This window comes from Myotis nattereri, assembly GCF_964212035.1.
Source record: "Myotis nattereri genome assembly, chromosome: 2".
Lineage (NCBI taxonomy): Eukaryota > Metazoa > Chordata > Mammalia > Chiroptera > Vespertilionidae > Myotis > Myotis nattereri.
Genome location: NC_138076.1, coordinates 26257240 through 26284567, shown reverse-complemented (window position 1 = coordinate 26284567; position 27328 = coordinate 26257240). Strand labels below are relative to the sequence as shown.

The 27328-nt window shown below is 40.4% G+C and overlaps 1 protein-coding gene across 1 annotated transcript in view; it reads left to right on the top strand.

Moving 5' to 3' along the window:
- KAT6A (lysine acetyltransferase 6A) overlaps positions 1-27328 on the top strand; it is a 131098-nt gene that overhangs the window by 70926 nt on the left and 32844 nt on the right. Inside the window, exons 5-9 of the mRNA XM_081085002.1 lie at positions 3680-3795; positions 6387-6468; positions 7437-7572; positions 9085-9401; positions 12476-12594. Coding sequence (XP_080941128.1) covers positions 3680-3795; positions 6387-6468; positions 7437-7572; positions 9085-9401; positions 12476-12594 — 770 coding nt within the window. The remainder of the gene's footprint in view (positions 1-3679; positions 3796-6386; positions 6469-7436; positions 7573-9084; positions 9402-12475; positions 12595-27328) is intronic.

Sequence of the window (27328 nt, the reverse complement as noted above, 5' to 3'; positions counted from 1 at the left end):
ACAATGGAATACTGTGCGACAATAAAAAAGAAAGAGCTCTAACCATTTGCAACAGCATGGATGGACCTGGAGAGTATTATGCTGAGCAAAATAAGTCAGTCGGAGAAAGATAAGTATCATATGATCTCACTCATATGTGGAACTAATGAACCAGATAAACTGATGATCAAAAATAGACCCAGAGCTATAGAAGCATGAACACACTGTTGAACCTCAGAGGGAAGGCAGGGGAGGGTGGGTGGGAAGAGATCCACCAATAAACTTGAATTCATATGTGCATAACCCATGGACACAGATAGTGGGGTGGTGAGGGCCTGGTCGGGGCGAGGGGGAAGGAGAAGGGTGGGAGCAGGCTGGAAGAGGTTAATGGGGGAAAAAGGAGGACCTGTATAATACTTTTAACAATAAAGATTTAAGTAAAATAAAAGAACTTAAGGCTTTGTAGGAAGGCCTTAGTACAGTGATGGCGAACCTATGACACGCATGTCAGAGGTGACACGCAAACTCATTTTTTTGGTTGATTTTTCTTTGTTAAATGGCATTTAAGTATATAAAATAAATATCAAAAATATAAGTCTTTATTTTACTATGGTTGAAAATATCAAAAAATTTCTATATGTGACACGGCACCAGAGTTAAGTTAGGGTTTTTCAAAATGCTGACATGCCGAGCTCAAAAAGTTCACCATCACTGCCTTAGTGTATCAGCTTTATCTTTGATCATCGGCTTACTTTTCAATGTTTTATATTTATTTCACAAGTCAGAAAAACACTAGATACTTAAAGAGGAAAGGAATTTAATGGTGCAATCAGGTATTTATGAAATTGTTGGAAGGACCGAATAGGCAAGCTCTAGGCTGGGCTCTAAGGACTGATTTCTGGAACATTGCAGAACTAACCTACCAAGGGAATCACTATATCTGCCTTAATTTGAAAGAGGTGGAAGCCCTAGCTGGTTTGGCTCAGTGGATAGAGTGTTGGCGTGTGGACTGAAGGGTCCCGGGTTCGATTCCAGTCAAGGGCAGTTACCTCGGTTGCAGGTTCTATCCCTGGCCATGGTTGGGATGTGTGCGGGAGGCAAACAGTCAATGTGTCTCCTTCATATCAATGTTTTGCTCTCTGTGTCTCTCCTACTCCTTTCCACTCTCCAAAAATCAAAGGGAAAATATCCTTGGGTAAGTATTAACCAATAGAAGAAGAAGGAAAAGAAGAAAGAGGTGGAAGTGGGAGGCTACTGTGGAACTAGATAGCTACTGGTATTTCTATGACTTTGCTTATCATTAAAAAAGTCAGTATGAGGAGGAAGATGGTCTTTGCTTCATTTCTGCATCTCAGAAGTCACTCAAACACATTCAGTTAGTAGAACTTTGCTCATATCTGAAGCCTAGCTGCATAAAGTCCAAGGGACAGCGTCTATGAACAGTTAGTTTACATGAGAGAAAGTTAATAGTTGAGCATATAAAAAAATGTTTTACCCAAATAATAATAAGAATGCACACCAAAGCAGCAGTGAAGTGTCAATTCATAGCTGTTATAATAATAAAACTTGAAAGATTAGAGAGCCCAGACCTAGAGCTGATGAAATTGTGGTAAAACATTTGTACTTGCTGGTGGCACTGGACATATATATCATAGGGACTGGAATATGTTTTGGCAGTACATTTCTACCTCTCAAGCTATAAAAAAATGATTATTTCATTTTGCTCACCAACTCACTTTCAGGAATTTATTATTAATTTAAAAGAAGGAAAACATTTATAAACATGAAATAATTTTTTTGTGTTCTAACTATTAAGGGTAATAGTCTAAGTATTTAACAATAAGGAAATGGCCAGGTAGGTTACAGTGAATCAACTCGGTGGAATGTAATCTGTTTAAGGAATATAAATATAAAGTTTACTTGAATAAAATAATGAAAAACACAACAAAAAACAGTGTATACCCTACAATTAAAACCATGAAAGTGCTTTTAACCTGTTTAGAAAGGAAAAGTAGAATAGGAAAATGGCTATTCTAGGATGATGAGATTATGAATGAAAGTTTTACACCTCTTCTCCCATTTTCCTTTCAAGTTTGTGATATTTTGATGATAAACTTACCACCTCATGGAAGAGACTATTATTTAGGAATAGAAAAGAGAGAAAATAATTTAACCAGTCCCTTTTCTCACCAATAATGATGCTATATATTAAAAGGCTAATATGAAAGTCGACCGAACAGTGGAACAACTGGTCTCTGTTACCTGCATTGACCACCAGGGGGCAGACGCTCAACGCAGGAGCTGCCCCCTCATAGTCAGTACGCTTCCACAGGGGTGGTGCCTCTCAGCCAGAAGCCAGCTTACGGCTGGTGAGCCTCTCCTGCCTCCGTGGCAGCACTAAGTATGTCCGACTGACATTGGACATCCCCCAAGGGCTCCCAGACTGCGAGAGGGAGCAGGCTGGGCTGAGGGACCCCCGAGTGCATGAATTTTGTGCACCGGACCTCCAGTAGTAATAATAATAACCAAATTTTAGAGGAAAGGGGATAAACCTTTTTAGAGTTGAGGGCAAATTGACTACTCTAAGTTTTTGAGAATCAAACTGATACTAACTCTTGGAAGAGGAAACATGTTTTTCTGGTCATAGTGGAAATATTGCTTATGTTTTAATTTTAGCTTGAGTGCCTTAACTCATTCTATATAATTAAAGCCTAATATGCAAATCGACTGAATGGCGGAATGGCCGGTTGCTATGACACACACTGACCACCAGGGGGCAGATGCTCAACGCAGGAGCTGCCCCCAGTCCGCAGGCCCTAACGGGGAGGGAAGAAGGGGTTGGGGCTCGGTAGCAGGCAACACCAGGCCAGCCAAGGCAGGTGCCAACGGGGGTCCCTGATCGCCTCACAAAGGGAGGTAGCAGCGGCGGGGGGTGGGGCTGGCAAGCAGGTGGCTCCAGGCCAGCCAAGACAGGTGCCAGTGGGGGCCCTCTGATTGCCCCGCTGGTCACCCCACAGAGGGAGGCGACTAGTGGTGGGGAGGTGGGGCCTGTGAGCAGGCAGCGGCAGGCCAGCCAAGGCGGGGGACCCCCAGTTGCCCCGCCAGTTGCCCCACACATTGGCCTGATTGCCAGCCAGGCCTAGGGACCCTACCTGTGCACGAATTTTGTGCACCAGGCCTCTAGTGAGCAAATAACTCACTTTAAATTATGGGATTTTTTATTAAATATTTTTTAATTTTAAGAGTAACATGTCACTGTTAAAAAACAATTGAGACCACAGAAGGGTATAAAGTGAAATGTAAAGTCCTCCTTCAAAATGTTTATAGCATCATTTCCTAGCATGTTATAATTATAAAGTTTTTGCATATTCTTCCAGAAATGGCCTGGCCATGTTATGTATTCATATACATACAAGCATGTGTACACACATCATGCTTTATTGCAGGGTTAATAAAAATTTAGAGTTTGTCAAGTTTTTTATAATCAAATTTGTGGGGTGTATATTAAAGTCTTTTTAGCATTAATAAAATTGAATTGGAATATAAGTCCTAATGAGATGGGTATGGTAAGCTTCCAGGAGCATCCTATTTTTTTTTTTTTTTGATGCATGTTTTGATACTGACTTTTTCTACATTATTCCTTTAATACAATTACAAAATGAGTGATGATGGTTTCATTGTTGAATTTTCCTCTTATTAGGTCATCCATCCTGTTTAAAGTTTTCCCCCGAACTAACAGTTAGAGTGAAGGCCTTACGGTGGCAGTGCATCGAGTGTAAAACCTGCAGTTCTTGTCGAGATCAAGGCAAAAATGCAGTGAGTATTTTTAACTTCTAAAGTTAATATTTCATTTAGAAATATTCTATTGTATATTCTATACTAGAGGCCCGGTGCACAAAAATTTGTGCACTCGGAGGGGAGGGGGGGGTCCCTCAGCCCGGCCTGTGCCCTCTCGCAGTCTGGGACCTCATGGGAGATAACGACCTGCTGGCTTAGGCCTGCTCCCAAGTGGCAGAGCGCAGGCCCAATCCCTAGGTGCAGCCCCTGGTCAGGCTCAGAGCAGGGCCGATTGGGGAGTTGGGGCACGGCCCCCTGTCACACTCAAGGCAGGGTCGATGGGGATGTTGCGGCGCCACCCCCTGTCACGCACAGAGCAGGGCCAATCGGGGTTGGGGCGCTGCCCCCTGTCACGCACAGAGCAGGGCCCATCAGGGGGGTTGGGGCTCCGTACCCTGTCACGCACAGAGCAGGGCTGATCAGGGGGTTGAGGAGCTCCCCCCTGTCACTCACAGAGTAGGGGAGTTGGGACACCGCCCCCTGTCACACTCAGGGCAGGGCGGATCACGGGGTTGGGGTGCCGCCCTCTATCACCCACAGAGCAGGGTCGATCAGGGGGTTGGGGCGCCGCCACTGTCACACTCAGGGCAGGGCCAATGGGGAGGTTATGGCTCTACCCCATCACACACAGAGCAGGGCCCGTGGGGTGGGGGGGGGGGGGGTTGGAGCGCCACACCCTGTCACACACAGAGCTAAAGGGCGACCAGGGGGTTGGGGAGCTCCCCCTTATCAGGCACAGAGCAGGGCTGATCAGGGGGATGGGGCGCCTTCCCCTGTCACGAACAGAGCAGGGCGGATAGGGAGGTTGTGGCCCCGTCCCCTGTCACACACAGAGCCGCAGGGCGATCAGATGGTTTGGGCGTTGCCCCCTGTCACCCTGATCCCGGTGCCGGTAGTTCTCTCGGCTCCACTGATCCCGGTGCTGGGAGGCATATTACCCTTTTACTATATAGGATAGAGGCCTGGTGCATGGGTGGGGCTGGCTGGTTTGCCCTGAAGGGTGTCCTGGATCAGGGTGGATGTCCCCACTGGGGTGCCTGGCCAGCCTGGGTGAGGGGATGATGGCTGTTTGCAGCTGGTCACACATCCTTCAGGGTGGGGGTCCCCACTGGGGTGCCTGGCCAGTCTGGCTGAGGGGCTGAGGGCTGTTTTCAGGCTGGGACTGAAGCTTCCAACTGCTCCTTTTTTTTTCTTTTTTCTATTTTATTCTGGGCCAGCTTTAGCCTGGCTCCAGCTCTGAGGCCTCAACTGCTGAAAGCAGGTATCTGGTTTGTTTAGGTTCTATAATTGATACTCTGTATCAACTCCAGCTCTGAAATCCCGGCTGGCTGAAAGCTGGTTTCTGGGGTTTTGTTTAGCTTCTATATTTGTTACAATGTTTCAAACTGCAGGCTCAGAGGCCGGCAAGGCAGGCGGGGAACGTTGCAGTCCTCCGTTACTGAAGCAAGCAAGCCTCATGTTCAGTTTAAGCTGCCTGGCTGCCAGCTGCCATCTTGGCTGGCAGTTAATTTGCATATTGCCCTGATTAGCCAATGGGAAGGGTAGTGGTCGTACACTATTTTCCATGTTTCTCTTTTATTAGATAGGATATGGTTGGTTATTTTTTAGTCACTTCGTCCAGCAGAATTTAGAACAGTAGACTCTTTAAATTTACATATTATTAGTTTCGTATACTTGTGTATTGAGATTTGGATTAATTTTAGGTAATTTCTAAAGCACCTTAATTATAAATTTGCAGAGAGTCCAAACTATTTTATTTATTTTTAAATATTTTTTTTATTGATTTCAGAGAGGAAGGGAGAGATAGAAATATCCGTGATGACAGAGAGTCATTGACCAGCTGTCTCCTGCATGCCCTACACTGGGGATTGAGCCCACAACCCAGGCATATGCCCTGACTGGGAGTTGAACCGTGACCTCCTGGTTTATAGGTCAATACTCAATCACAGAGCCACATCACCTGGGCAAGAGGCCAAGCTATTTTAAAATAATATTTTGAAATTGTTTGAGGAGTATGGGGGCATTCATTTAGGACTAGTCAGTTAATATATTAATTACAAATTGTCCTTTTTTTATTAAAACTGACTAAAGTTAGCTTCTATCTGATTCCTGGGTAAACTTGAAAGTAATGAAACTCATTATTTATTTTTAATTTAATTGATTCTATTGATTTCAGAGAAGAAGGGAGAGAGAGAAACATCAATGGTGACTCAGTGATCAGCTGCCTCCTGCATGCCCCTCTGCTGGTGATCAAGCCCACAACCCACGCATGTGCCCTGACCCGGAATCTAACTGTGACTTCCTAATTCATAGGTTAACGCTCAACCACTGAGCCACATTGGCTGGGCGAAACTAGTTTTTATTAAAGATCAGATGAAGCAGAAACTCACGTCTGTTTGCTAACTCAGACTGTCCATTTACTCAGTTAATACAAATTAAGGAAAATTTTACTATTGTAATAATTTCTCTCCTTTCTGAGATTGTTGAATTTTCCTAACTTTTATGAAGTCACGATCCTGTTATGTTTCTGTTTTGTAAGATTAAGCAGAACTGACCTTTCTCTTTTTTAGGATAACATGCTCTTTTGTGATTCCTGTGACCGAGGTTTTCACATGGAGTGTTGTGACCCACCACTTACCCGGATGCCAAAAGGTGAGAAATTCTTTCTGAAATCAAACTGGCCATATAAAGGGTTATGTTAGTGAAAGCACTTTTTATCTGTTTTGTTAAAATGAAAGAGTAACTTGCATCTTTTTATTTGGGGATGTATAAGTAGGAAGAAAACGATCACCTTCATGGTGGGGGCAGTCTTTCTCTTCAGGCATCCTGATTCTTATGTGATGTGGATTTATTATTATTTTCCTCTCTTTTCAATATTTAAACATCCATGGAGGAAGTTATTCTTTTTCTGCTTTGTCTACCAACTTTAGCATTCATCAGTGATTCTTGCTTGCACCAATTTTACTGTGGTATTTGGTAATGATGATTTTTCTATTTTCATAATTAGAATTCTTCTGTAGAGGAGAGCTATCTCTTTTTCCCACATATTTTAAAATTCATTTATATCATTACAGACTCACTGTATTTATTTTATTCTATGGGTTATAACTCATTGCTCTGATTATTTCTTTTTTTTCTCAGTTTGACCCAAATATGACTATTGGGAGCTCCTTTAAGTTGGTTCTTGTGTCCTTTTCATATGCTTTCATCACCTTTTGAGCACTTCTTGATTATCTGGCACCCCAAGATGTTCTAGGTTATCTGTATTTTCCCTGTGCCAGTCCTAGAATCAGCCATTACTTATGGAATCCTGGCTTCTTTTCTTGTAGAATGGTAATTAGAAACCAGTATCTGGGTAGTAGGTATAGAGCAGGGATTTTTACCTGAGGATCAGTGGACGTCAGCCATGTGTGGGCCTCAGATATTTGTAAATCTCTTCCAGTTGTTTGTAGAATTTTGTGTGTATATATTTTCATGTTTATTTTTCTGGGGGGCTTTCATTAAATTTTCAAATGAGAGTCCTTAATCTGAAAGAGGTTAAGAACTCCTGAAGAGTATCGGAACTCTTTCAATGTATTTATATCCATTGTGCTTTTATGTGGAATGTTCTTTCTTTATAGGCATGTGGATATGTCAAATATGTCGACCTAGGAAAAAAGGACGAAAACTTCTACAGAAGAAGGCGGCACAGATAAAACGGCGTTATGCTAATCCAATAGGACGTCCAAAAAACAGGTTAAAGAAACAAAACACGGTGTAAGTTGTACTTGTGGCAAGGTGAGGGGAGAAAAGGATAGGGTCTTCTCTGTCGATAGGGTCTTCTCTAGATTTTAGGATTCCCTTGTTTATGAAAACATTTTCATTGGTTATAATTGGCACTTTTATGTAATAATAATGGCTAACATTTATTGAGCCCTTAATAAATTGCCAAGGCACTTTCTAAGTGCTTTATGTGTGTTAAATAATTTAATTTTCCCAACAACCCAATGAAGTAGGGACTGTTGTACTCTTATTTTTCGAAGGTGGAAACTATAGTATAGAGAAATTAACTTGCACAAGTTTATAGTAAATGTTGAACTGGGATTAAAGGTAATCTGGCACCAATGCCTGGCTCTTAGCTGTTGCCTTATATAAAAACAATAAGAAAGAAAAAATTGTTACTGTTGCATTTCACAGATTTCTCTCCTGATACTAGTCTCAGTAGTTTATTTCTATTAGATGTACAGATCACTGGATAGTTTCTATTGAGGTCACAGCTAAGTGTCATTTTTATGTTCTGAGGTAAAATAATGCAAGTTTTTGCTCTATTAGCAGAAATCAGGATATAATTATCCTTTGTAGACTAGGAAACGGGGCTATGTCTGGAGGAGGTGGGGCAAGATTCCATAGCTAATTCAACCTGGTTTTTTTGTTTTTTAAGTATTTCTAAGGTAATTCACTTTTGATGATATGTAAAATATCTTTAGGCCTGTAAATCTCTATTCTCAAACATTTTACCCACTTTTTCTACATTTAAGAGTCTCTTGACTGTGACACATTTGAAATGAATGGGCAACATCAGATTGAAATATACAGAACCAGCATTGTAAATCATATATTTTTTATTGATTGATTGAGAGAGAGAGAGAGAAATATTGATTTGTTGTTCCACTTACTTACGCATTCATTGGTTCATTCTTGTATGTTCCCTGACCCGGCATTGATTCCCGCAACCTCAACATATCAGGATGAAGCTCTAACCAACTGAACTACTGGCCAGGGCCTGTAGTTCATATAATAAATCTTAAAATCAAGCTTTAATTTCTTGTAAAGTGATCTTCTGATTCCTCACTTTCAGAGAGTAACCCATCCTTGTTTTTAAAGGTAAAAGTATAAATCTGAGTTGGTACAGAGATCATAGGACTTTATTATGCCTGAAAGGATCTGACTTGTTCTTTGGTCCAACTCTCATTAAACAGATGAAGACTGATGTTTAAAGAAAATGTGATTTGTCCAAGATGTACAGCTAGTAAGTGGCAGAATTAGGCCTTCTGACTCCTGGCTTAGGATTTGTTTCACTATAAAATAACTAGGCTTCTTGGAAATAGAGTTTTTTTTAAATATTGCTTCTTATTTATATAATATTTATAATTTATGAAATATTTTAATAATACAGACTTTTTATAAAGCTGTAGGTTATTTACTAATTACATGTTATATAATTAATAAGTAGAAACTTTATACAGATTTTTAAAAAATAGTTATCCTTTTCCCTTTTTGATTATTTAGATCAAAAGGTCCCTTCAGCAAAGTTCGAACTGGCCCTGGAAGGGGTCGGAAACGGAAAATCACTCTCTCCAGCCAATCAGCATCATCATCAGAAGAAGGGTATTTGGAGCGAATAGATGGCTTGGACTTCTGCAGAGATAGCAGTGTCTCTTTGAAATTCAACAAGAAAACCAAAGGGCTCATTGATGGCCTTACCAAATTCTTCACCCCTTCCCCTGATGGGCGGAAACCACGAGGGGAAGTGGTAGACTACTCTGAACAATATAGAATCAGGAAAAAGGGCAACAGAAAATCAAGCTCTTCAGATTGGCCCGCAGGTAAAAGGCTGTTCACTAAGAAACAAAAAGTATTCCAAAAGTGTGTTATTTGGAATAACACTAGCTCTCTGGAATACACTTATTTGATTAGTAAAAATTAGTTATGAAATATAAGAATGTATTAAAGATACATATTTAATGATAATAAGGTGATAACTGTGGCAAGAATTTAGAGGCTAGACATGAAGTTGCAGAAGGAACAAGTAGGAGCTATTAGACAAAAGATGGTGCTTTTTTGGTAGAACCACCAAGAATCTGCCTATAGAAATTTGGGCTATAATCTTGAATCAAGGGTAATTGTATGTTTCATAAATTACAAAATAAATCATGTGAGGAGCATCATGATGCTTATTTACATTATTTCTGGAAGGAAGTTGGAAAGAGTAAGGGTGAATAAAATGCTGTTGATTTAACCCTTTGCGGTCGTATTAAATTTGGACATGGGTGTCGTACTGGTCGGAATTAATTTCCATTGAAAGAGCAGTGATACATAACATGCAAGATTATGAAGGATAAACAAGATTTATTCTTTTTTGGAACTACTTCACTACTAGTAGAATCACTACAAACGTTATCACTTTCTATGTCAGAGTCAGTATTCAAGGTGCCAAAATAAAACACTTCATCGTTACCTTCAGATTCGCAGTACACTTCTTTCGGTAAATTTCTTTTTGCCATTTTGGAGTATTATTTTGAAATATCTTAACAAGCGATAATGCCTAATTACAGTTAAACGTAATTTGTAAAGCTTTACTTGAAATTCTGCGAAGTATCTCCGAAGCTTGTCGATTTCTTCACTCTCAAAAGGCGACTGACTCGCCACGGTGTTTTGCATGGCGAGTGTGGAACGACCGTGTTTGTTTATATTGAGTTTTGATATCTCCGATTTGTCAGGGCAATGTTTTGGTTCGTGACAAGGTCGCTTAGACACTTAAGAGCTTTCAGAGAAATTATGAACTGATACATGAATGAATAGAGTTAAGATTCATACGGTTCCTTGCTGTGGCGGCTGAGAGCAGACATACGACCGGAATGGTAAAAAAGCTTTGATGGCTGAGAGTAGACAAACGACCGCAAAGGGTTAAGAAAGCATGAGGAAATGAATAAAATACATGGAAATATAAGGTCATTGATTTTTCTACTTCAAATATTGGCAAATATATTTGTAATTTTTCACTTAAAAGAGAGAGAACCATAGCTTCAGTCCATTTGCTTAATGTATCAGGCTAAGTTCTTTACTTCTCAAAGTATAAAACATCTGTGGAGAATATTTAATAGCGTAGCAGGTGATTGAAGTTAGAGGAGAACATTTGCATTTGCTCTTCGGATAACTAAAACTTAAACTAGCCTTGTTGCTCGAGTGCTGTGAGTTTAGAGAACCTAATGCCGTGAAGGAAGTAGAAATGGCTCTGAGGGAAGTAGCAGAATGAGAATGGACTTTTTTGGATCACAAGCCTCTTTTATCTCATATACTGTAAGATAATTTCTTCACTTTGATTTCCTTCTTCTGAATGTCCCATTGGTGATTGTTTTCATTGCATCATTGTTTTCATTCTTGCTTATATAAATGGTTGATGGGTTCAGTGAAAAGAGAAAATTCTCATCATTGTAAGGTCCCCCTATTTAATGCTGTATCGATCAGGTTTTCACCATAGTGGCAATCAGCTAATTACTGTAAGCATATGTCTTTATCAGCCATGTAGATTGTAGAAAAGCGCTAGTTTAAGCATGGTTAAGAAGATATGCAAGTCATTTAGTTTGGACTTAGATGGAAAGAATAAAGCGGATCTTAGTGAAAGGTATTTTTGTATTAACCATTTCACTATAGATGGATTATTAGAAGAATCTACTGGAATGTTAGAGAAATAGAAATGTATTAGAGCAAATGTGTATAAAGTATATGGAAAACCAATATTGAGCTTTAGGCATTGGTGTGAGCTTTTGCTTTAATTGGCTCTGTCATTTTTTTTATGAGTTTTAGAGTTTAAGGAACAACATTGCACCATCTGATAACAATGCTACTGATTGCTGTACTAGTTTGTGCCTGCATCTGTCTGTGTCATGCACTAGGGGGCATTCATGTCACATAGCATCTTTATATATGTATGTGTTTTTCAATTTGGGAATATTGTGAGCAGTGAGTCCTTGTCCTTTTTCTTACACTAAATGAATAACAGACAGCCTATATGTGCAGTTGATATGAAAAGAACTACCTCCTAATTGGTCTTTTCAGCTACATTTATACAGAGAGGAAATGCTGATGGCACACTATCAGCGGTGTCATCTTCAAATGCAAAGGATAATGACCCATGTAATCCCTCAATACTCCTTCACTAATTTCTTTTCACTGCATCCTCATGCAGTGAAGATGCCTTCTTTAGCAGGTAATTGTAATTTATCATACTTATCCAGATGATTATCTCTGTGATCCTCAGGTTTGTGGAGTTCTTACTTTAAAGGGAACCCAGAATGTGAAGGGAGTTGGTACTTCTTGACATCAGTTAAGGTAGCTATTTCAAAGGTTATCTTTTTGCTGAGATAAGAATGTATTGGCCTTATGGTGATCCTTCACTGAGAAGTTTGAAAGAGCAAATTTTCTCTGTTTTTCTTGCCAGGTGATGAAAATTATGTCTTGTTATAACATAAACTTCTTCCATACTACCAAGGAATGAAAAAATATTTGAATGTACAACTTATACTAAAAGTGTTGTATTCATACTATTTCAAAATAAATTTTATACTCCTTAGAACTTTTTCTTATTCTGCTTTTGTATGTATTAATAATACATTAAAATGTAATCTCTTTTAATGACATTTACATTTAGTTATATAGTATTTTTAAGAAGACAATTCAAGGTTTTTATTATAGGCAGATATAATACATATACTTTGTTATAATATCTTTTTTTGAGTCAGTTTAATGCTATCTCTTCTCTGTTACATAAAATAATAATATAAATAATTATTATTGAGGTCTTCAAACGGAAATGAAGACTTCTGAAATTTATTTCTAGATAATGTATTAAACTAAGGGTAGTATATTAGTAATGTGTGAACCCGTTCTTTATATGCAGACAATCAGGATGGCTGGGAAGGGAAACAAGAAAGTGAGGAACGGCTTTTTGGGAGCCAGGAAATCATGACTGAGAAAGATATGGAGTTATTTCGTGATATCCAAGAACAAGCACTGCAGGTAAGTTGGATATTCAGATTGGACATTCAAATAATTTGTTCATGGATGAGAAACAAAAGGTTAATTATATTGTGGATAAAGCGGTAATAATAGCAATTTATTGATCCATCTGATCTAGGAATATTCTTCCATGTTTCTTCTCTGTAAAATTATTTTCCTTCTGTAAGTTAGGCCTTTGGTATTTATTGAAATTGTAGTGAGAAACCGCTGAAAGATTTTTAGCAAGGAAATAGCAGGATCAGATTTGCATTAAAAATAGTATTTTTCTTGGCCACCATATTAAGAATGGATTGGAATTGGATAAGATTGAAAGCAGAGAAACTAATTTTGAAGCTTTTTCAATAATCCAGATGAAAGAAGCTGACAGCTTAAACTAGAGAGGCGTCCGGGGAAATGGGAGTGAGGTAGATGGATTTAGAATATATTTTAGCGATGGAATCAGTGGAACTTGGTGATAGATTCTGTGTAATTTGAAGGAGCAAGAGGTCATCAAGGGTGACTCTCAGGTTCTCTGACTTAATGTAATAAAGTGGGTTGAAGTGAATGGAAAGTCACTACTGATTAGATTAGATGATGTTTTGAATAATGAAGCATTCATAAAGGTAATGAACAGTCATTTTTGAGAGCCTACATATGGCACAGTAGAAATTGCTTCAACCTTTGTTTCAAAAATTGTGCAGGAAAATTCTATTATAGAGTATTAGATAGTTGTACAGTTGTACCATTAAGAGATAAATGAGCCCAGTTGGCATGGCTCAGTAGTTGAGCATAGACCTATGAACCAGGAGGTCTCGGTTTGATTCCTGGTCAGGGCACATGCCCGGGTTGTGGGCTCTATGCCCAGTGAATAAAAAATATTTTTTAAAAAAGACATAAGTGATAAAGGAGTTAATTTTGGAACCCATCCAGCTAACAACTCATCATTTATTGAGTGCCTGCTTTGTTTTACAAACTATGCTAGGTATAGGGATTATATGAGTAAGACATAGAATTTACAAATTAGTGGGAAACCCAGAAAAGCAAATCCAATATTTGTGCCTAGTGATTATATTGAGTAATTAAATTTCATGTGGTATATTTCTAATTCAAGAGTTACTGAAATGCTTAGCAAGATTTTTATCAAAAAAAGCCATTCATTAATTGGTTTTGATTTTTTTTTTTTTTTTTAAATTTCAGGAGAAATAGGGATACAGTTTGCCTGGCTCTATGTTCCATCATTAACTATATAAGGAACATTTCTATAAAAAAGAACCACCTCTGAAAGAAAATAGAAGCATAAAAAATTACTAGTGTAGGCTTCTGTTCTGGAATTTTATTTCAACTATCATGTTATGAGCTTGGAGGAAATGGTTTTTCTGAAAAGGTCCATCACCAGAAAGAATCGTTTGTATTCAGCTCATTCCATTGTGGCAAAGCAACCTTCTTGAAATATATAGAATGATTTTTATATAAAATATTAACCAAATAGCACATTAAATTTCCATATTTAATTTTAACGATTTTAGTTTTGCAGGATTAGATTGTTACAGCATTTTTAAAATCTGGGTTATTAAAATAATTTTCTTTTTTGAAAAGAATAATAAAGAATTGAACAGTTATTAGAGACGAAGTAAGCTAGAATCTGTAATTCTCTCAAGCCCTAGCTGGTTTGGCTCAATGGATAGAGCGTTGGCCTACGGACTGAAAGGTCCTGGGTTCAATTCTGATCAAGGGCTCTTGTCCAGGTTGTGAGTTTGATCCCCAGTAGGGGACGTGCTGGAGGCAGCCAATCAATGATTCTCTCTCATCATTGATCTCTCTCTCTCTCTCTCTCTCTCTCTCTTCCTCTCTGAAATCAATAAAAATATGTTTAAAAATAATAATTTTCTCAACCCTCTGAAGGAAAGATTACTAGTATTATTCCCATTTTACATATGAGAAAACTGCAACTTTTAGTTGCATGACTTTTCTGGTATAGTTATAACTCAGGCCTGTGTGACTTCAAATGTTTTGCCTTTAATCACAATAACACCCTGCATTACTCTTTAAAAAAATGTTACCAGGCCCTACCCAGTTTGCTCAGTGATTTGAGCGTTGGCTCGCAGACTTAAGGATCCTGTGTTTGATTCTGATCAAGGGCACATAACTCAGTTGCGGATTCAATCCCCAGTCAGGGAGCAATTGGGAGACAACCAATTGATGTGTCTCTTTCACATCAATGTTTCTCTGTTTCTCCTTTTCCTTTCCACTCTCTCTAAAAATCAATGGAAAGAATATCCTCGGGTGAAGATTAATTTAAAAAAAAAGAGTTACTGGAGGCACCAAAATTATAAGGCATGTACTGAATTCAAGTAGGGAAAGGTACATAGAAGATAAACAGCAAACAGTGGCATAGAATACCAATTTATGTAATTTGTTGCTGTATTAAACGATGCAGATTATTCCACATATTCACAGTAGATTAAGAATAAGTAAGAATTGGTGTGATCTTGCTAACTACCTACACTAACAATCTGAAATGTTCCCAGAAGAAGCAGACTCAAAGAATTATTAGGATTTAGGTAAATGGAGAGAAAGAGGGCTTAGTCCAGTGATGGCTAACCCATGACACGCGTGTCAGAGGTGACACGCGAACTCATTTTTTTGGTTGATTTTTCTTTGTTAAATGGCATTTAAATATATAAAATAAATATCAAAAATAGAAGTCTTTGTTTTACTATGGTTGCAAATATCAAAAATTTCTATATGTGACACGGCATCAGAGTTAAGTTAGGGTTTTTCAAAATGCTGACACGCTGAGCTCAAAAGGTTCGCCATCACTGGTAGGTGCAGTAAACATTAACTTTAGCTTTGAGGAATAAATAACTACTATAAATAGAAGAGATATTGCAATTATTGGTCCATCAGATTAATAAATATTTGAGGGCCTACCTTGTGCAAGTCACACTGTGGAGATGTAGAAAGCATAATAGCTGCCCGTAAAAGTGTGTAACACAGGCAGTCCTTACTTTGCATGGCACTGAGTTAATGGAAACGTGCACATCAAAATTGTGTCCATGCTTTACACATTCCTTTGGTGATTGAGATTTTATCTCACTTCTGGTATGTGTCAGTTTCAGTTAACATGGCACCATGCGAAGCAAGGACCAGCTGTAGTTTAGTATGAGAGATAAAACAGAGTGGAGCACTTATTAGGAAATGGTAAGAAATATATTGAATTACTAGCATAGAACTGGATGTTGGCTAGTAAGAGGACATTAGTCTTGGCATGCCAGGAATTTAAGGTTATCCCCATGACTACCTTTGTTGTTGTTGGAGTGGTTTCTCCTTGATATTGATGAAATTAGGGATGGGGAGTGAGGGACTGTTTTAATGGTCTTAGGCATTTTCCCATTAATTATAAGACATATTTTTTTTTTTTATTTTTTTTTTAATTAAATCTTTATTCAGATTATTACATTTGTTCCTCTTTTTTCCCCCCATAACTCCCCTCCTCCCAGTTCCCGCCCCACCATCCGCAATCACTCCCCACCCACTGTCCTCATCCATAGGTGCACGATTTTTGTCCAGTCTCTTCCCGCATCTCCGACACCCCTTTCCCCCCCAAGAATAGTCAGTCCATTCCCTTTCTATGTCCCTCATTCTATTATAATCACCAGTTTATTCTGTTCATCGGATTATTTATTCACTTGATTCTTAGATTCACTTGTTGATAGATGCATATTTGTTGTTCATAATTTGTATCTTTACCTTTTTCTTCCTCTTCCTCTTCTTAAAGGATACCTTTCAGCATTTCATATAATCCTGATTTGGTGGTGATGAACTCCTTTAGCTTTTCCTTATCTGTGAAGCTCTTTATCTGACCTTCAATTCTGAATGATAGCTTTGCTGGATAAAGTAATCTTGGTTGTAGGTTCTTGGTATTCATCACTTTGAATATTTCTTGCCACTCCCTTCTGGCCTGCAAAGTTTCTGTTGAGAAATCAGCTGACAGTCGTATGGGTATTCCCTTGTAGGTAACTGAGTTTCTTTCTCTTGCTGTTTTTAAGATTCTCTCTTTATCTTTTGCCCTTGGCATTTTAATTATGATGTGTCTTGGTGTGGTCCTCTTTGGATTCCTTTTGTTTGGGGTTCTCCGCGCTTCTTGGACCTGTAAGTCCATTTCTTTCACCAGGTGAGGGAAGTTTTCTGTCATTATTTCTTCAAATAGGTTTTTAATATCTTGCTCTCTCTCATCTTCTGGCACCCCTATAATTCTGATGTTGGTACACCTGAAGCTGTCCCAGAGGCTCCTTACACTATCCTCGCATTTTCGGATTCTTTTTTCATTTTGCTTTTCCGGTTGGGTGTTTTTTGCTTCCTCGCATTTCAAATCATTGACTTGATTCTTGCGCTCCTCTGGTCTGCTGTCGGGAGTCTGTATAATATTCTTTATTTCAGTCAGTGTATGCTTAATTTCTAGTTGGTTCCCCAATATAACATCGAGGGTCTCATTAGTTTTCTTGTAGATCTCATTAAGTTTATCAGCGGCTTCTAAACAGTTCTTGAGAGACCTTAAAAGTGTGGTTCTGAACTCTAGATCTTCCATTGACAATTTTGTCCTGTTTCTTTGTCTCCGCATTTTGTTATGCTTCCTTGGTGCACCCCCTAGTGGTCTTTGTTCGTGGTTTTATAGTTAAATCTTGATTGTTGTAGCTAATTCCAGGGAGGGTTTGACCTCCAGGCCAAGTGGCTATGAGAATCAGCTGTGTCAGCAGTGAGAGAACTTCTGTCCTCTAGGGAGGTGCTAATCTGGCGTTTGCCTGAGGCTATCCGGCAAATGGCTCTGTGCAGGGCTTGGGCGGGGCGGGTCGCACAGTATCAATAGGGTGGGCCGGAGAGAGCAGTGATGGCGGCTCTCAGTCCTGTCCCCAGGGGCTCTGCCTCTCTGAGTCCCAGCACCCGCTGCAATCCTCGGAGAGAAAGCTGCACTCGCTCTGACCGAAGCCAGGCAGTCCCGCTTCTCCCGTTTGAGTCTGGGTCCCTAAAGACTCGCCTGTATCTGGAGCTCAGAGTCTGCGACTCCCTCCCGATTGAAAACGCCAACCGCGCCCTCCGCTGCCAGCCCGCTCCGCACGCGCACTCCGCACCTCAGAATTTGACTTCAGCACTGCGCCTCCTCTGAGTGTCCATATGCGTTTCTCTTTCCTCCTAGTTGTAGGACTTCCATTCAGCCAGCGTTCCAGTGGTTTTGGGTGATGTCCGTTCTGTCTTTTAGTTTCACTTTTGAAGTAGTTGTTCAAAGCAGCAAACTCCGGCTTTAACCTATGCCGCCATCTTGGTTCTCCTAATTATAAGACATATTAAAAGGCTCTTTAGATGTATTTTGAGTTCATTAATTTAACAATTTAACATAATTTTCTTGAGAATTTTAATAGGTAGTGGTTAAAGGCCTAAGTACTAGAAACAGACTTCAAATCCTACCTGTGCTAAGTGACCTTGGTTGAACAAATTACTTAATAGGTTTGTTGAAAGGATTAAATGAGTTGATATTTGCAAGATGGCTTAGTGTGTCATTCCTATAGTGAGGGCTAGATAAATGTGAGCTTCTGTTAGCTATCTTAGGAGCAGGTACTAGAAATACATAGATGAGTCGAAAATGTGTCTCTTCTACTTGTGGAGACAGTGATAAATAATTAAACCAATGTAATTAGTAATAGGTACTCTTTTACTATGTTCCTGGTACTATATTCAGCATTACATATCAATTTGTTGCTTGTAATACAGCCTTGTATATTACTTGCTCCCATTTTGCAGATGAAATAATTGAGAAGTCTTAGGAGGATTATTTTACCTAGAGTTATATAGCTTTAGTTTTAGAATCAGTATTTGAACCCAGGGAGTCTGACCTCAGATCCTTAACTCTTAACTGCTAGTTTATGGTATAATGTTACCATAGAGCAGTGGTTCTCAACTTTCCTAATGCAGCGACCCTTTAATACAGTTCCTCATGTTGTGGTGACCCCCAACCATAAAATTATTTTCGTTGCTACTTCATAACTGTAATTTTGCTACTGTTATGAATTGTAATGTAAATATCTGATATGCAGGATGTATTTAGGCGACCCCTGTGAAAGGGTCGTTCAACCCCCAAAGGGGTTGCGACCCACAGGATGAGAACCGCTGCCATAGAGATTTGTATAGACGCAATGAGAATAAACAGGAAAGTATCTATCTAGGGATCTTAGAGGAGGTTATATTTGAGCAGGGTGTTGAAGGAATGAGTAACAATTTACTGTTGAATAAGAAGAGGAAGACATTTTAAACAGAACAGTTTGGGTATAGGAAAGCTTATTGAACTTTTGGAGTTGGTTGGATGTAGTTAATTTGGTGGACTTCAAGTAAGAGAAGAAGTTGAAAGGTAAGTATAGACCAGATCACAAAGATCTTATGGTACATGTTGAAGAGTTTGTGGTTTATTTTTTAAGTTACAGTAGCTTTTGAAAGTAGTCAAATAGCTTTTGAAGGGCTACTAAGAATTTTAAAAAGAGGATGACTTGATTGTATACTCATCTCGGGTGATACAGTGCATAGTGGATTGAAAAATACTTGAACAAGGACATCCATGAGTCCAGTGATTACAGTAGTTAGAATGAGAAGTGACTAGGGCCTAAATGAAGGCACAGGAGGTGCAGTAGGCAGAGATTTTTGAGAAAGATTTAGGATAGCATGGAAAAGATATAGTGTTGGGTTGGGAGTTAAGAGTTGAAGGAAAAGATGGAACCAAATATGTCTCCCAGTGTTCTTCTATTTTGAGTACATGATGGTACTAAATGTGGTAGGAGCTTTTATGAATGGAAGAAGAGTCCATTTATCTTACATAAACTGGGTATTTGTGTAAAGTCTAAAATGAACAACTTTTGTAGATTTCCATATGGAGGTAGGAGAGTTTGGGGTAGGAGCTTTGCCAGATTATCATCAACAGGTGATAGTGGTGAAACTTCATGGTTAATAGCTAAAGTTATATATAACATTCATTTAACAATAAATGTTACTGAATACTGAGTTACCATGTGCCAGACACTGAAAATACAGGCGTAAACAGATTTTTATTTTTATTTTTATTTTTTTTTTAAATATATTTTATTGATTTTTTACAGAGAGGAAGGGAGAGAGATAGTTAGAAACATCGATGAGAGAGAATCATCGATCAGCTGCCTCCTGCACATCTCCCACTGGGGATATGCCCGCAACCCAGGTACATGCCCTTGACCAGAATCGAACCCGGGACCTCTCAGTCTGCAGGCCGACGCTCTATCCACTGAGCCAAACCGGTTTCGGCCGTAAACAGATTTTTAAAAAAACATTCTTATTTTATGGAGCTTATAGTTTAGTTGGGGTAGGGATGGTAAATGGTATGCCAGTTATGGAGAAAAGTCAGAGGAGGGAGAGAGAAAATCCAGAGGGAAAGGATGGATTTGTGCAATTTTAAATCATTATTTTAGGGAATGTCTGACATTTAGTAGAACCCTGAAGGAGGTGAGGGAATGAGCCATGTGATATCACAGGGAATAGCATTCCAGGCAGGGAGCAGGCATTCAAAGGCCCTGAACCCAGTTTTGTGCTTAGTATGGTCAAGGAAATACAAGTAGGCCAGTGTGGTTAGAACTGAGAAGAGGAATTAGGTAATGAAGACAGAAAGGTAAAGGGAGGCCAGATTTTGTAGGGTCTTCTAGACCATTATAAAGACTACGGTTTTTATACTGACTAAGATAGGAACCCTTGGGGGACTTTGAGCAGAAGAGCGATATAACCTGAAACATGTTATAAAAGAACTAGAGGCCCAATGCACAAAATTTGTGCAAGGGGCCGGGCCTCTCAGCCCCAGTGGCTTGCCTCGGCCCTCACAGCCCTGGCTTCATCTGGAAGGGCGTATGGAAGGGCGTTCAGCTGTCTGGTCTAATTAGCATATTATGCTTTTATTATATAGACTAGAGGCCTGGTGCACAAAAATTTGTGCACTCGGGGAGGAGGGGGTGTGCCTCAGCCCGGCCTATGCCCTCTCACAGTCCGGGACCCCTCGGGAGATAATGACCTGCTGGCTTAGGCCCGCTCCCGGGTGGTAGAGGGCAGTCCCAATCCCTAGGTGCAGCCCCTGGTCGGGCTCAGAGCAGGGCTGATTGGGGAGTTGGGGCGCTGCCCGCTGTCATGCACAGAGCAGGGCGGATTGGGAGGTTGCGATGCCACCCTCAGTCATGCTCAGGTTAGGGCCGATTGGGGGTTTGAGGCACCGCCTCCTGTCACACTCAAGGCAGGGTCAATGGGGAGGTTGCGGCGCCACCCCCTGTCACGCACAGAGCAGGGCCAATTGGGGTTGGGGCGCTGCTCCCTGTCACTCATAGAGCAGGGCCCATCAGGGGGGTTAGGGCTCTGTACCCTGTCACGCACAGAGCAGGGTCGATCAGGGGTTTGGGGAGCTCCCCCCTGTCATACACAGAGCAGGACCCATCAGGGGGTTGGGGAGCTCCCCCCTGTCACGCACAGAGCAGGGCCGATCAGGGGGTTGAGGAGCTCCCCCCTGTCACACACAGAGCGGGGCTGATCAGGGGGTTGAGGAGCTCCCCCGTCACTCACAGAGTAGGGCCGATAGGGGAGTTGGGGAACCGCCCCCTGTCACACACAGAGCAGGGCAGATCAGGGGGTTGGGGCGCCGCATCCTGTCACACACAGAGCTGCAGGGCCATCAGGGGTTTGGGGAGCTCCCCCCTATCAGGCACAGAGCAGGGCTGATCAGGGGGTTGGGGTGCCTTCCCCTGTCACGAACAGAGCAGGGCGGATAGGGAGGTTTTGGCCCCGCCCCCTGTCACACACAGAGCCACAGGGCAATCAGGGGGTTTGGGTGCTGCCCCCTGTCATGCTGATCCCGGTGCCGGGAGGCCTCACGGCTCCGCTGATCCAGGTGCTGGGAGGCATATTACCCTTTTACTATATAGGATAGAGGCATGCTGCATGGGTGGGGGCCGGCTGGTTTGCCCTGAAGGGTGTCCTGGATCAGGGTGGGGGTCCCCACTGGGGTGCCTGGCCAGCCTGGATGAGGGGATGATGGCTGTTTTCAGGCTGGCAGGTGACTGAAGCTCCCAACCGCTCCTTTTTTTTCTTTTTCTTTTTTAATTCTGGGCCAGCTTTAGCTCTGAGGCTTGGCTCCAAATCTTAGGCCTCGGCTGCTGAAAGCAGGTATCTGGTTTACTCCAGCTCTGAGATCCCGGCTGTCTGAAAGCTGGTTTTTGGGGTTTTGTTTAGGTTCTATATTTGTAACAATGTTTCAGACTGCAAGCTCAGAGGCTGGTAATGGCAGATGGGGAACGTTGGAGTTCTCCGTCACTGAAGCAAGCAAGCCTCATGTTCGCTTCAAGCTGCCTGGCTGCCGGCCGCCATCTTGGCTGGCAGTTAATTTGCATATCGCCCTGATTAGCCAATGGGAAGGGTAGCGGAGGTACGGCTAATTACCATGTTTCTCTTTTATTAGATAGGATTGTTCTGGTTTCTGTGTAGATTGAAAGGAGAAAATACAAACGCAGGAAGAAATTAGGAAGCTATTAGCATTATTCACATAAGAGATGGGGATCAGTCCGAGCTGGTTTGGCTCAGTGGATAGAGTGTCAGCTTGCGGACTGAAGTGTCGCAGGTTTGATTCTGGTCAAGGGTACATGCCTGGGTTGTGGGCTCGATCCCCAGTAGGGGGCGTGCAGGAGGCAGCCGATCAGTGATTCTCTCTCATCAATGTTTCTCTCTCTCTCCCTCCCTTCCTCTCTGAAATCAATAAAAATATTTTTTTTAAAAAAAGAGAAAGAGAGAGAGATGGGGATCATTGTGGTAGTGGTCAATTACAATTCTTGATTATGTTTTGAAGGTAGACCCATATTAGGATATGCTGTTGGATTGGATAGTTATGAAAATAAGGAGTAGCGTCCAGAGCACACTTGGTGGAGGAAGTTGCCATTTATTGAGATGGAGGAAAATACAAGAGGAAGAGGTTTGGGGAAAAGAAGATCTGGAATTTGATTTTGGACTGTTGAACTTGAGATTCCTATAACACAAGCATGTCAAACTCAAAAGCTAACATGGGCAAAATAAACACGGTTTAAGTTTATGTGGGTCGCAAAAAAACAAAGGCTTCAATTTTCATAGAAACTTAGGTTTATTTCAGTAGAGACATGCTGAATACAAAGGGCTGAAATAAATGGGTAATTGTTAACATAAAATAATAGAACATTTTAATAAAAATTATTATTTTTTTCTTGAACATTAACTTAGCAAACACTGAATAACTGCACAAATTAATAAGCGTAATGCAAATAAACCTATTTTTCTTGTTCTCTGAAAGCAAAATATTTCCTATTGCGCACACCAAACAAGTCAGTCCAAGACTAATGACGTGGCAATCGGCTGCTGCAATATTCGCTGCTGGTATTAGTGGAGAGAAATGGTTTACCTGTGAGTAAGGCACGTAAGGGAAATGAATGCAACACGATTATATTAATCAGTCATTAGTGAATGTTATAGTTCATTATTAATAATTATGTATAACAGGATATTGTAAAAATTAAGTTATGAAATTTTTATTAAAAAATTTCTTACATACCGTTATATTGGCTGGGCCACAAAAATATTCATTGTGGGCTGCGAGTTTGACATGCTTGCTATAACACATTCAAGAGAGGAGCTAGCAAGCAGTGGGATGTATGTGTCTGGAATTCAACACACATAAGTTTGAGCAAAAAATCTAAATTAAAGACTTGTCAGAAAGTTGGTGGTATTTGAAGGAATGAGACTAGATAGGATCACCAAAAGAGAAGAAAAGAGCTTTGAGGAGTCCTGGGATATTTAAACTTTTAGAGATTAGTGAAACTGAGAAGGAATGGCCAATTAAACAAAAATGTCTCATTTCTTCCTCCCTCAGCCCCTGGCAACCACCATTCTGCTTTCTGTCTCTATGAACTTAATTACTCTAGATAGACCTCATATAAGTGGAATCGTATGATATTTGTCCATTTGTGTCTGGCTTATTTTACTTAGCATGTTTTCAAGGTTCATCTGTATTGTAGCATGTATCAGAATTTCTTTCTTTTTTAAGGCTAAATAATATTTCATTGTATGTATTTACCATATCTTGTTTATGCATCCATTTGCCAATGGACACTTGCTTGCTTCCACCTTCTGGCTATCTATAATAATAAAGAGCTAATATGCAGATGGTCATCATGCCCTCACACCATCATGCCGTAATAGCTCAAACACTCAGCACTGGAGAGAGAGGAATGGGGACCAGCCAGGCGCAAATGAGCTTGCGAGAGAGGAATGGGGACCAGCCAGTCTGCGGCCTGGAAGAAGGATAAGCCACCCGCCCTGCGATCCCGGGCGCCAGCAGCTAGGGCTGTGGCCTGGGAGAGGGACAAGCCACCTGCCCCACAGTTGCCTGCGACTGTGGCTGGTCTGGGCAAAGCCAGCCCGGGTCCTGTGTACCTGTGGCTGGCCAGAGAGAGGGAAGCCTGGGTCCCGGGTGTCTGCAACCAGCGGGAGGAGGGAATTCTGGGTTCCAGGTGCAGGGTGAGGCAGAGGCGGTTAGGGGCAGTCAGGCCAGCAGGGGAGCAGTTAGGGGTGATCAGGCAGGCAGGCAAGCAGTTAGGAGCCAGCAGTCCTGGATTGCGAGTGGCAGTCAGATATCCCCCGAGGAGTCCTGGATTGGAGGAGGGTGCAGGCTGGACTGAGGACCAGCCCCTTTCTCCCCGGTGCACCGGGCCTCTAGTTGTGAATAATGATGTTGTGAACATGAGAGGACAAATATCTATTCAAGTTCCTGCTTCCCGTTCTTATATACCCAGGAGTGAATTTGCTGATTCAAATAGTAATTTTATTTTTTTAGAAACTGCCATACTGTTTTCCACAGTGGCTGCACCATTTTACATTTCCATCAGCAATGCACAAGAGTTACACTTTCTTCACATCCTTGTAAAACAATTGCTGTTTTCTGATTTTTTGTTTTGTTCTATTTTTTTATAGTAGCCATTATAATGAGTATGAAGTCATATCTCATTGTCTGCATTTGCTTTTCTCTAATGATTAGTTATGTTGAGCATCTTTCATGTACTTATTGGCCATCTATGTATCTTTTTTGCAGAATGAAAAAGAAATTTATAACCCGTCTTACAATAAGATCTCACTTAACTCAATTGTTGGCAAACATGATTTGAACTGACATGAGACTATATGTATTCTTATCCCATTTAATGTGAATATTCATGTTTTGCTAAAGATATATCAATGAGCCGAAACCGGTTTGGCTCAGTGGATAGAGCGTCGGCCTGCGGACTGAGAGGTCCCGGGTTCGATTCCGGTCAAGGGCATGTACCTGGGTTGCGGGCATATCCCCAGTGGGGGATGTGCGGGAGGCAGCTGATCGATGATTCTCTCTCATCGATGTTTCTAACTCTCTATCTCTCTCCCTTCCTCTCTGTAAAAAATCAATAAAATATATTTTTTAAAAAAAAGATATATCAATGATATCAGTTTATGGAGTGTCCCTGAATCCTACAAGAGTTGTCGATTTAAGATACATATACTAGTATGTATTGTAATACTTTCCTAACATCAGAAAAATTCAGAATTCCAAAGCACATTGTCTTCCAAGAGTTTTAGATAAAATTCTGTGTACTTGTAGCATCATTTTTTTGGAAAATTAAGTTTCAGTTCAAAAAAACATACAGACTTTTGGAATTCAAATCATTAATTAGTTGAGGGCTACCCATACTTCCTATCTCACTTCTACCCATTTTGTTTTTTATGCTTTACTCTTGATATTTCTGTTCTGGAAGTTTTTGCCTTTTAACTTGTCTGAGCCATGTGTTTTCCCCCTTATCTATAAAGTGAGCACATTGTTTTCTACTTTGAGGAATGGATTGGTGGGATTCAATGAGATAGTGATATAAGGTGCAGAGTCTGGCACAGTACATGTTCCACAAATGCTGATTCTCTTATTAAGTTCATGCTCTCTCCACTTGGGAGCATGTGAACTCATTCTTACATATCTCTTTCATCATGTAACTTTCAATCCCAAATGGATGGAATTATTTTTATTATACTGTTTCTATGGGAAAATGTTCAAATACCAAAAAGACATCTCTTTTCCCCACATTTCACATTCTCATATTGATAATAAGGGTGCAGTATAACCCTCCACTCCCACTTCAAATGCCATTTGTTTACCCAGGGAGATGGAGAAGGAAGGCCAAGAGGGAGTTATCTAATGGAGGGCAAAGGGAAGGGAGCAGCAGGGTTGTATCTACATGAATTGTAATTTTCATATTTGTACTAGATCTGGATTTGAGGGTATTACAAGAGTGGCCTCTGTATATTGGAAATTGGAATTAGATAAGTGACTTAATGGAAGTGGAGTTTTTATAGAGGAGTAATAATCTTTCTTACAAACTGTTATTAATAAAAGTTCCATTATCTAGAGTAGGCACATTTAAAATTTTATCTTTTGGTTTAACCCAATTACTAGTGCATTTAGTGCCCCCCTTAACTTTTTTAGATTAAAAAGTCTATTCTGGCCTGGAATATGTCATCTTTTAAAATTTTTGGCATATTCAAATGAGGAGGGTACAAAGTAGCGGAACCTGAATTAACAGTTTTAAAAAATATTTTGTGCTCTCAATTATATCAGGTATCTGCTGCTTTGGAAAGTTGAGTGTTTAACAAAAGAGTATTTTGGCTGAAACTTAAAAATAAAAAGGCTTACCCAAGGTGATTTTGTAATTCAGATTGACAATTTGACTTTGGCAAGGACTGGGTTAATGACTGGTTTAGATGCAGCTTTTGCTTCTTCACAGCATAGAGCCTTTGTTAACTTCTAAACCAATGATGGCGAACCTGTGACATGCGTGTCAGAGGTGACACGCGAACTCATTTTTTTGGTTGATTTTTCTTTGTTAAATGGCATTTAAATATATAAAATAAATATCACAAATATAAGTCTTTGTTTTACTATGGTGGCAAATATCAAAAAATTTCTATATGTGACACGGCACCAGAGTTAAGTTAGGGTTTTTCAAAATGCTGACACGCCGAGCTCAAAAGGTTCGCCATCACTGTTCTAAACCTTAGTAAAGGGAAACACACTGGCTCAGGAAACTCACCAGGGAATTGGAGGTGGTGGAGGACAGAGGTGGATGAGCGCATGTGCCAGACATTTTTACAGTGCACAAAGGTGAGAGTAGGTGAGGGAGTGGGGAAACCTGCTGCGAGGCTCGTTTTACACAGACTCTCTTCATTGCGGTGATGTGCAAGCAATTATACTGGAATTGGATAACCAATTTCACATCAGGCATCCACCTGGAAGAGCCACGGGCAGCTGATGGGAAGGCTACCAAACAACAGGCAGTGCTGCAGCAGGTGCATGTTTTCAACTTTTGTGCTTCCTGTTTGATCCTTGACTCAGGAAATTAGATCTAGTTTCTGATACTTGGTAATTCTGATATTTTCTATACTGTTCTGGTTATTTTGAGCTGTGAAGATAGCTTATAATTAATAAAAGATACAACTTTATTAATTGGAATACTTGATTCTGGAATGTAGTTTAAAGAACAATGTTTTTAAAACCTACAAAGTTCTATTTTGGTTTTGAGAAATGAAAATATCTTATTTTAACCCTGTCTTATCTGTTTCCTTATGATTTTTGCCTTTGGAAGATATTTTCAGTATGCCTTTGTGTCATAAC